Source organism: Wasmannia auropunctata, unplaced genomic scaffold (genome assembly GCF_000956235.1).
Source record: "Wasmannia auropunctata unplaced genomic scaffold, wasmannia.A_1.0 LD336064.1, whole genome shotgun sequence".
Lineage (NCBI taxonomy): Eukaryota > Metazoa > Arthropoda > Insecta > Hymenoptera > Formicidae > Wasmannia > Wasmannia auropunctata.
In genome coordinates, this window is record NW_012026826.1 from 832,856 (window position 1) to 843,340 (window position 10,485).

Here is a 10,485-nt window from a genome sequence, read left to right on the forward strand (position 1 = left end):
TATATATATATATATATATATATATATTAAACATTCATTATATTTTACATTTCATATTCATAAATAATATATAAATATAAACATAACTTTCGTAAATAGATATACTTGCAAAAATTATCTCTTATGAGATATTTCTCATTATATTTCTTATTATATATATATATATTTCTTACTATATATATATATATATATATATATGTAAATATATAAATTTAACATTTATTATATTTTATATACACATATATACAGGATGTTCCAGGACTGAATCACCAAATTTAAAATATAAATTTTGGATCTCAAAATAAACAAAATTTTCCTCTGGATGTTTGGCAAACGCTTCGTTTAAGAGATATTAACTTCTTAAATTACAGAACTATTGGAATGAATAATATCAAATTCTAGATCTATTCTAGATAATATCGAATTCTTATCTTCGTTATTGCTTTGCAATAATCAAAATATAATTAAATGTATTGTTCAAAATAGTAGCCTCTAACTTTGAGACAAGCATTGTCTCATCTATTGATGAGAAAATGAGTGACTGACTGAAATTGTGCATCTGTAATTTCTTTGCACGCTTGCATTATCCTCCGCTTTAATGATTAAAGGTCATTAATTATTTAATTTATTTATTAATTAAGTATTTCAACATTATTCATCCCTATAATTCTGTAACTTAAAAATCTCTTATTATCTCTTATTGTTACGCAAAGCATTTGTGAGCAAATTTCCAGAGAAAAATTTTATTTGTTATATGTGTGTGTATATATATATATATATATATATATATATATATAAATATAATGCGCGCACATGCACACACACACGACGCAATTTTTTTAAATATAAAAATATGCTTACCAGCCATTTTCTTTCTTAGAACACTTCCACTTCAAGACTTTACCAGATACAGCAGCTGAGGATTGCAGAATATTTGTCGCATTGTCACCTGCTCTTTCCCATAAAACAATGTCTTTGAACAGATTATCTTGATCTTCACATGAGACATCTCCATCTGTTTTTAATCTTTCGGACTGTATTTTTTTGAAACATGACTGTGTTTCTAAGCTATCAAATGATACATCTTCGAAATATGTATCTGTTTTTAATCTTTTAGATGGTATCTCCTCGGAGTGTGGCTCTGTTTGTAATCTTTTAGACGGCATTTCTTTGAAATATCGTCTAGAATCAGTGTCTTCACTAGACTGATAGTCGGGACTGACTGCGTTGGATGCACGTTCTTTCGTAGCATTAGGAAGCGATTTTTTTTCAGTGTTAAGTTTTTTACTTTTTTTGGAACGTTTTTTACGAGATTGACCGGTAGAATTGACTGTGTTTGGTACAGGATGATTAAACATGGACGATGTAGATTCTTCTGTGAGAGTAGACTGACAAAATGCAATCATGTTCGAAATGTATTCATGATCGTTTGTAGCAGTAGGAAGCGATTTCTTCTTGTTAAGTTTTTTATTTTTTTTAGAACATTTTTTACGAGACTGATCGGTAGGATTGACTGTGTCTGATATATGATTAAGCGTGTTCGGGGTAGCTTCTTCTGTGACAGTAGATGTTTTAGCAGTGCATCCTGTATATATAATATCTCTCATATAATTATCGCATAGACACGTTATCTCGTCACATAGATCACAAGTCATATTTAATAGACACATAGCGCACGTAATAAAGTACGAAAAAAAGAAAAAAAAATTACATGTGTTACAACTCACAATTTTTCTTTATACCTTTCACCTTAGAACTCGCCGCCTCTGACGCTTCCACAAACGTTCTTTGTAACTTTTTCTTTTGCTTTTCTCTATATTCGGCCGCGACGTCCTGCGACAATTCTTCCACCAAATCCATTGTTTCCTGGGGATATCTGCGAAGAGTTTACGGCAAACTTGTAGCTAAGAAATATCTAATATTCATCAAGTTAATCATATATGTGATATATGTAAAGACGCAAGAACAACACGTGTCTTCGTCAGGTTGCATCGCTACCTGCATCCTAACAGTTCGACATTGACGAACACTTGGGCCAAACAAACGAGCGTATCCTCCGGGAATTTCTCCTTGTGGGCCAACAAAAATTTACGTCGCAGCTCCCAGTGCTCGTCAGACTCGTACTCCACTTTGTGCAGCTCCACATCCCAATCCTCGTTCACGCTCATCCTTTGCTTGTAGACGACCGTCTCAAATCTCTAGCTGTAGGATGCCAATTAACCTCTTTTGATTAATACACGATTTTTTTGAGATACGTGTAGAAGACAATGATTAATCTCTAACTTACTCTCCTCGCACAGATTAAAATTTCTTTTTTTAATCTGGAGTTTCTTGTCCTTTTTAGAAGATCAACTCAGCAAAAAAATAGAATATATTTGTTTACTAAAAAATACAGGACGATTCACGATACGCTCCTCTCGTATTAGATCGGAAACTCACAAAAAATCTTGTGTCCACGACGCACGTGGCGACTCCAAAGAATAACTAAAAGAAGCGTGAGTTGTTCGATGACCAATTGCTTCTCTGCTTTTTCAAATAAGTGGTAGAATTGGCGAGACGTGATTGATTGGTTGTCGCGATCTCGAGATATATAATTTTTAACGATCATTGCGACACGAGCTTGCTGAAGTGGTCTAGACACCGAGATACTATTTAGTCCCGAAACACAATAGATGTAGTAAGCCTTAAGCTATGAGAAATTGACCAACCGTAATCGATTATTCTCTTCACACTCGACTGCGATTGGTCCATTTACGGCTTAAGGCTTACTACATCTATTGTGTTTCGGGATATGATTTCATGCTGACGCTCGACGCTCATTTTTAGCGTCAAAACAGATCACATGATCAAAATTGACGAATACTGAGCATCAATTTTGATCATGTGATCTGTTTTGACGCTAAAAATGAGCATCGAGCGTCAGTATGAAAAGACACCTTTAAGGTCCATCTACAATGAGAGTAGTAAATCGTAAGCCGTAAGAAATTCACCAATCACAGTCGAATATGAGAAGAATAATCGACTGTGATTGGTAAATTTCTTACGGCTTACGACTTACTGCTCTCATTGTAGATGGACCTTTATACTGTGATCTAGGACTCTAGGTGTTATAAGCCTTAAGCCGTAAGAAATTCCAATCCAATCACAGTTGAATTTGAAGAGAATAATTTATGATTGGTCAATTTCTTACGGCTTAAGGCTTACTACATCTATTGTGTTTTGGGACTAAAACCGGTTCTACATTAGTTGCAAGTCGATCGCAAGCTTGTTGCGACAGTCAATCCGAAGCATTGATTTTAAAATGCAAGCTTCAGATTGGCTGTCGCAACAAGCTTGCGATTGGCTTGGAACTAATGTAGAACCGGCTTTAAGAAATAAGGCATAAAAAAGTCAACCAATCCTTCAGAGTCCTTCATTTCTTATTTACATTGTGTTCACAAATAAATAATGTGAAAATTACAAAAATGAATAAATTTACTAGATATTGGCCAATATAATTAAAAATATCCTAGTGAATTTGCTCACTTTTGTATTTTGTATATAATTTTCATCTTATATAGCGTTTTAAAGGGCAAAATCTCAACTTAAAATTTTTTAAGATAATACTTTTCGTCCCGTCAAACTGTTTTTTTCGTGAAAACCGAAAACAGGTTCATGTTAGAGTTCTTTTATCTATATATATCCATTTTTTTGTAAAATTTTTTTTTTTTAAATGAGAAGGTATAAATAATAATTAAAAAAATCATTTTTACGTTGTTTCTTGGACAAAAAATTTAAAGAAATAAAAAAAATGCCCACAATATATATAATCACATGAATCATTTTTTTTATTTTTTAAAACTTGACTTACACACACACACGCGCACACACACACACAACGTGCGTTGTGTGTGTGTGTGTGTTGTATACCCTGATAACAAAATGTTAGCAGTTTGCTGGAGATTGGCAACAAATTCGATCAGATTGCATGTAAGAAAAAAAATATATATGTTGTATATATATTGTATAGATTTATATATTTATATTGTATATATATATATATATATATATATATATATACATAATCTCTCACACAGAAAAATTTTTGATCGAAATATTACTCTGCATGTAAAAATATCAAGATAAAATAATTTAAAATCTTATCTTGATACTTTTATACGTAGAATAGTAAGATGAATAAAAATTAAGTTGATATTGAAAAGAATTAAAACATATAGATTAAAAAAAAAACAACTCGTGTAATATACAATTAAATTTACTATATATTATTCGTGAATCAAATCACAAATTATCGAATGTACAATGCACATTAAATTAAATATTCGCTTATTATATATAAATATACAAGAAAAAATGTTATTCAACAATCAAATATTTTCCGCATTGTATATGTAAATAGAGATCAGAGAATTAACGAAGCGAGAGAAAAACGTGATCGTGAAAGTGAAAGTCGTTGTAAGTCGTCTTGCAAACATCAAGCCAAAAATATTAATAACACGTGCGATATACACAGGTATATATCATTGACAGAAACCTTGGGGGAACTTGTTTCGTACACGAATCGTATACGCATTATTGCCGTTCGCCGGAACGGGATACACAAACGTCGTCGCGTATAGTTGCCCACGGGCCGTCACTGTTTTTTTTATACGTTTCATTCGCGAAAGTGCGTCAATTTTGTGTATCGCACCTCGATCTTTGTGCAACATATTATATCCGAGAGGAGTCACGCCGATTCTTGCATAAATCTCTGCAGGACGTTCGCGTTTTCGTTGAGGCCTCAACAGCTGCAGAGCAAATTGCAATTCCGACAGTTTTTTTATAAACTCGTGCTGTGCGCAACGCGCGCGTTTATCTGGCGAGGAGAGACACAATCGCTCGCCCAACCAACAGCTTCCGTTCGCCACGCTTGTCGTCGCTTATACGTATGTTTAACGTTGCTTGACAATCGCAATTTTACTCTCGTCGAGACGAAAGATTGTCGCTTCTGCAATATTCGATCGAATTCTCGTGTGTTCTTACGCCAATTTTTATACGCGAGACACAAACCAGTCGTGGACGTTGGCAACAGCAACCCCGACAAAGCGTATCGCGTGGACTATGAAATTACGTTGCGTAATGATGACATCCGTTTTTACGTGCGGCGTGCAGAAAAAATACTCGCGCGGTATCCTCACTCCGGAAATTCGCGCAACGGAATGCCCGAAAGCGCAATAACTCGCGTAGCACGAGATTTTCTGCTGATGTAATCAGTTGTAACCTCCAATTGTAACCTCCTGCGTTTTCGGAAGTAACGGAAAAAGTTCGAATTCCGCTTGAAAGTCAATCGTTTGCACCTGTACGAAAGCCTCGCAAATTATGTTCCGCAGAGCGCCGCGCGCGCGTTTGTATGCCGACTAATTTAAGTGTTCGTTTTAACAATGTGTTTTCAAGATGGTAATGAACTCGCGAGCATCCCGCTGAGGCACAATGTCGGACGATAACATGCCGCACATCTCCTACGGGCTTGACAGCCGCGGAAGGATAGTGCGTATCGAGTCGGGCATAACCAGGGCCAACATCAGACGTCTTCCGAGCATAGAGGAGGCTCTAAGGAGGCTCAGCACAAATTTGAGATCCGATAGACAAGCTGCCGACCCTAACAATGGTAAGGCAAACGTACCAGTGTATCTATAGCTGAACAAGCACACAAAAATTTATTTTTTAATGATTTTTTTCATAATATTATAATTTAATTGCAATCTTTAAATATTTTTACAATTAAATTTTGATATTATAATAAAAAAAAGTATTTGAGATAATGGATTAAAAAATTTTGTGTACGTGTTCAGATATAGATACACGTTCAGCCACTGGAACGTTTACCTTAATGCATAGCGTGTGAAAAATTCTTTTATCTGATACACAGAAAAACTACTATGTATTTTTTTTTTGTAACAGAAGTATCCGATTCTCAAGCTACGCCACAAATAGCATCGCTGGAGGAGGATAGCTCTCAGAATGCGTGGGACGACATAACGGATCATGAACTGTCTGTTGATATTACTGATGGGGCGTCATCGCCAAATCAAATTACGTCTAGTGTGCCATCGTTGACTCCAGAGGAAGAGTAAGTTCACGCTTATTGTTTAGAGCATTTATGTATTTCATGTATGTATGCAGAGCTGGGCATATTTCAAATACTTGTATTTGGAAATACAGTATTTGAAATACAATTTGTATTTTGTATTTCAAAAAAGTTATTCAATGTATTTTGTATGTCAAATGTGCAATTTCAATCTATTTTGTATTTGAAATACAATAAAGAAATTATTAATACAATAATAAAGAATTTATACAGTAATAAAGAAATTATTGATAAAAATTCTTGACAATAATTAATAGCAATTTAAATTTTTTTTATATGACAATTAGCGATACTAATTATTTTCGTCAAGTTTCAAGCAATATCAAGTCATCAGAGTCAAATTTCATAATCTCACATTAGTAAATAGATTTCTCATGCGGTTGATACAAGACAATAGAACTGTTAAAGAGTGAAGAGAGTAAAACAACTTTTCTTTCTCTAAAAGTGGAGAGAGGACTGTTGGAGAGGAGAGCTTAACATTATATATTATTGTAATTGAAAGATTGAATTAAAAAGTATTTTGTATTTCAAATAAACTTAAAAGTATTTTGTATTTCAAATCGAGAGATTGAAAGTATTTTGTATTTTGTATTTCAAGTCGAAAGATTGAAAGTATTTTATATTTTGTAATTCAAATACTAAGATTACCAGTATTTTGGATTTTGTATTTTAAATACTTTAATGATGTATTTTGCCCAGCCCTGTATGTATGTATGTATAACAATAATAAAGTCCATAAGTAAATACAATTATATATTCCAATCTTGTTGTATTTATTTATGCACTTTATTTATTATTGTAGGATGTTTATTAATAATAAATGAAATAATAAACATTTATTAACAATAATAAATAAAGTGCATAAATAAATACAACAAGATTGGAATATAATCAAGTTTATACACACATAATCTTATCATTATATATATACTTTTTTAAATCAAGAGAATGTGCGTATCAACTTGATTATATTCCAATCTTATTGTATTTATTTATGCACTTTATTTATTATTGTTAATAAATGTTTATTATTTCATTTATTATTAATAAATATTTTTCAAGCTTTTGTATATCTCTTTTTAACTCTAAAAACAAATTACAGCGATTGTTGTTTGACATATTCTATATCAATTTCTAATGTTGCTCTTTTTATCCAGCAGGCGATACTGTTGGGTATGTTTTGCAACTGATGAAGATGATGCGACTGCTGCTTGGGTTAAACCATGTCATTGTCGGGGTACTACAAAATGGGTTCATCAAGGATGTATTCAGAGATGGGTCGATGAAAAGCAAAAGGGTCATGCTGGACATGCTGTGGCATGTCCACAATGCAATACAGAATATATTATAGTTTATCCAAACATGGGTAAATATATATATGTATATATTATTACATATATATGTATGTATGTATTATATGTATTGGGCGATCCGGAAAGTTCTCACATTTGCGCGGATATCAGTTTGAATTTCGTGCTAATACTGAATGAGAAAGCTCTAACTTCAAGTTGATAAGAAAGAGCAATCTTTTGTTTAAACATGCATTCATCCATAATGGTATATGTTCGATTTATTCGAGTCTATAATGACCTAAAGATGGAGAATCGGAAACAATATTTTCGCAATATTATGGTTTTACTACTTGAGAAATGGCAAGAATGCATGCGTGACAGCGCGCAAAATTTGTAAAGTTTACGGACAAGGTACTATGCCTGATGATTCAGTTTGGAGGTGGTTTGTGAAACAAGGTAATTTCACTTTCAAAGACGAGGCGCGATCTAGACGCTTCTCTGCACTGTGAATGATGATCTGCTGGAACAAGCTTCGCCAAAAATCTTCGTTATACAGTACAAGAACTGGCGGAGAAATTATAAATTGCAAAAAGTACCGTACATGACCAATTTGAATCTGTCCCCATGAGTGAAGACCGCAGAACTTTCCGGGTGACCCAATATTATATGACATTGTTGTATTTATTAGAAATATATCTATATTATAGTGATATTATATTTTTTGCACATGTAGAGTATCCTACATGCAAATTAATTGCAGGTCCATTAGTGGTGGTGCTCGATACGATCGATGCAGTTATCTTCCGAGTATGTCCTTTCATTGCTGCTGGTATTGTAGTTGGATCCATATATTGGACAGCTGTAACTTATGGTGCGGTGACTGTTATGCAAGTGGTAGGTCACAAGGACGGGCTCACCATGATGGAACAGGCCGATCCTTTAGTTCTACTAGTTGGATTGCCGACCATTCCGATTATGTTAGTTTTGGGAAAAATGCTTCGTTGGGAAGATCAGGCCCTTAGTTTTTTGAGGCGACATGCATCCAAAGTTCCTATTTTAAGGCATTTTCTACCGAGCAGGTTTGTATCAACATCATTTATATTCCAACGTAACCTTTTATTTTTTATTGCAAGGAAATCTAATATTTATTTATATTTTTTTAAATAGTACATATCACGTATAATGTTCTGTTTGTAGAGAAACATTAGAAATTTCTAGATATATTCTGAAATGTGAAAAAAAAACGTTTAGCTGAGTTTATTAATTTTCAAGAATACACACGTCTTATGGTCAATATTTTGCACATTTCTTAATTATAAATCAGTCTTTATTCTATATGTAAAAATGTAAAGATAATGTTTGGTAATTATTGAAAAATGAATAGTTGCAACATACATTTTATTTTGATTACATATAAAATATGAATATTCATTTTTCGTTGACTTTATTCTAATACGAATAAGGACAATTGAGTTATGTAAAAAAATAATTATTTAAAAAATAGTTTAAATTTTTCAAAATATGCCTTCATTTATTATAAAAAAAAAGACCGTTCTAGAAAATCCAGACTTTATATTTTAAAATTTATTAGAAGTAATAATTTCTAGGAATTCATTCTCTTTATGTAAATGTTGGAAGATAATTTAACAGTTTTCACAAATAAATTTGAGAGCGCTTTCTACGATCACGGTTCTTGCCTAATAAATTCTATATGAATTTTTAATTCCATTATTCAACCGTTAAAGCTGCGCGCCGAATCAATTTCGAACTTGCAACGCAATCATTAGCTGAGGCTGGAATAGCGAGATCACATTTGATCTTCAATTCTTAATAAATCAATGCTTATAAGTATCTTAAAATACTGAAAAGAACTTATTGCCAAAAATACTCTGGCTGAGGTAATATTTTTCGCAATAAGTTCTTTTCGATAATTTAAGATGCTTATAAGCATCGATTTATTAAGAATTGAAGATCAAATGTGATCTCGCTATTCCAGTCTCAGCTAATGATTGCGTTGCAAGTCCGAAATTGATTCGGCGCGTAGTTTAAACGGCGCTTGAATAATGGAATTAAAAAATTCATATAGAATTTATTAGGTACCAAGATCCAGCTGAACTCGAAAAGTAGAAGGCGCTCTCAAATTTATTTATGATATTCACATACGCGACATAGTTCAAATTATCGTGTATTCAATTAAAATAATAATATTTTTAATATATATAACTTACAGTTATACCGACGAAGACAACACAAGTATACAATCTGAAGATATACCACCAATGAATGATCCGGTATCTGCAACGCGTGTTCTTTGTGGCGCACTTTTACTACCAACCATTGCTAGTCTATGTGGAAGGATATTCTTCGAAAGCATAAGTTCCAATTTTCAGAGAACATTACTGGTACGTGTATTAATTTAAATTATAAAAATGCTATCACAAAATGTATTATTCTTAATATACAAAACGATTTGTATACATTTGATTAAATGTCGAGAATTAACATTATTCTTTTTGTGACTAAAGAATCGTCTCTAAGTTGCTATTATATAATTCATAGCAAACAATAGTCATTTTTTATACAGAAGTAGTTTCCTGTTATGTGCGTATAACTTTTTATAACATATTTTTTCTTTCTTGTATTTTTAGGGTGGTGCAGCTTTTATAACAATAAAAGGCGCGTTCAAAATTTATCATAAACAACAACAATACAAGAGACAGTGCCAGCGTCGCGTAATGGACTATACAGAGAGCAACGTAGCATTATATAAAAGGCAACAAGACTCCGAGAGTGATCGAAGTTAAATAAAATAACAACGAATGTTTGAATGTCGATTACAGTGTGGATATAACTTTTCAATGTAAAGTAGATCAGCGCATTACAATAGCGATATTTGAATACATAAACATCTGGCAGATGTAATCTTCAATATTATATATATATATATATATATATATATATATATATATATATACACAGGGCGTTCACAAAGTTTATTTACTTTGGAAATGATTATGAAAAATTGCGAAATACGTATTCAACTGTTTCGAGGGACTACTCTTTTAA

The 10,485-nt window shown here is 32.7% G+C and overlaps 2 protein-coding genes across 6 annotated transcripts; one reads left to right on the forward strand and one right to left on the reverse strand.

Annotated features, from left to right (window-relative positions):
• Positions 1-832: 832 nt before the first annotated feature.
• Positions 833-2,457, reverse strand: LOC105450263 (CDKN2A-interacting protein-like). The gene is made up of 4 exons (XM_011690020.1): positions 2,288-2,457; positions 1,999-2,202; positions 1,743-1,876; positions 833-1,585 (listed from the first exon to the last, which is right to left on the reverse strand). The coding sequence occupies exons 2-4, from the start codon at positions 2,166-2,168 to the stop codon at positions 858-860; spliced, it is 1,032 nt and encodes a 343-aa protein (XP_011688322.1). The 5' UTR covers positions 2,169-2,202; positions 2,288-2,457; the 3' UTR covers positions 833-857.
• Positions 2,458-4,252: 1,795 nt separating this feature from the next.
• LOC105450264 (E3 ubiquitin-protein ligase MARCH5-like) lies at positions 4,253-10,247 on the forward strand. Of its 5 annotated transcripts, none has more exons than XM_011690024.1 (7): positions 4,253-4,513; positions 5,434-5,647; positions 5,941-6,109; positions 7,285-7,493; positions 8,180-8,498; positions 9,650-9,821; positions 10,068-10,247. In XM_011690024.1, the coding sequence occupies exons 2-7, from the start codon at positions 5,470-5,472 to the stop codon at positions 10,221-10,223; spliced, it is 1,203 nt and encodes a 400-aa protein (XP_011688326.1). In that variant the 5' UTR covers positions 4,253-4,513; positions 5,434-5,469; the 3' UTR covers positions 10,224-10,247. The 5 variants fall into 5 exon arrangements, with proteins under 5 accessions (XP_011688326.1, XP_011688324.1, XP_011688325.1 ...); XM_011690022.1 differs by lacking the exon at positions 4,253-4,513 and adding an exon at positions 4,520-5,338; XM_011690023.1 differs by lacking the exon at positions 4,253-4,513 and adding an exon at positions 4,520-4,925.
• The last annotated feature ends 238 nt before the right edge of the window (positions 10,248-10,485 follow it).

Bases quoted from the DNA above. Each gene is read 5' to 3' on its own strand.
- LOC105450263 (XM_011690020.1), bottom strand. From the start codon at position 2,168: ATGAGCGTGAACGAGGATTGGGATGTGGAGCTGCACAAAGTGGAGTAC. The intron at 1,877-1,998 runs GTAGCGATGCAA...AACTCTTCGCAG, and splicing joins GTCGAACTGTTAGGATGCAG to ATATCCCCAGGAAACAATGG. The intron at 1,586-1,742 runs GTATAAAGAAAA...TTATATATACAG, and splicing joins GGCGAGTTCTAAGGTGAAAG to GATGCACTGCTAAAACATCT.
- LOC105450264 (XM_011690024.1), top strand. From the start codon at position 5,470: ATGTCGGACGATAACATGCCGCACATCTCCTACGGGCTTGACAGCCGC. The intron at 7,494-8,179 runs GTAAATATATAT...AATTAATTGCAG, and splicing joins TATAGTTTATCCAAACATGG to GTCCATTAGTGGTGGTGCTC. The intron at 9,822-10,067 runs GTACGTGTATTA...TTGTATTTTTAG, and splicing joins ATTTTCAGAGAACATTACTG to GGTGGTGCAGCTTTTATAAC.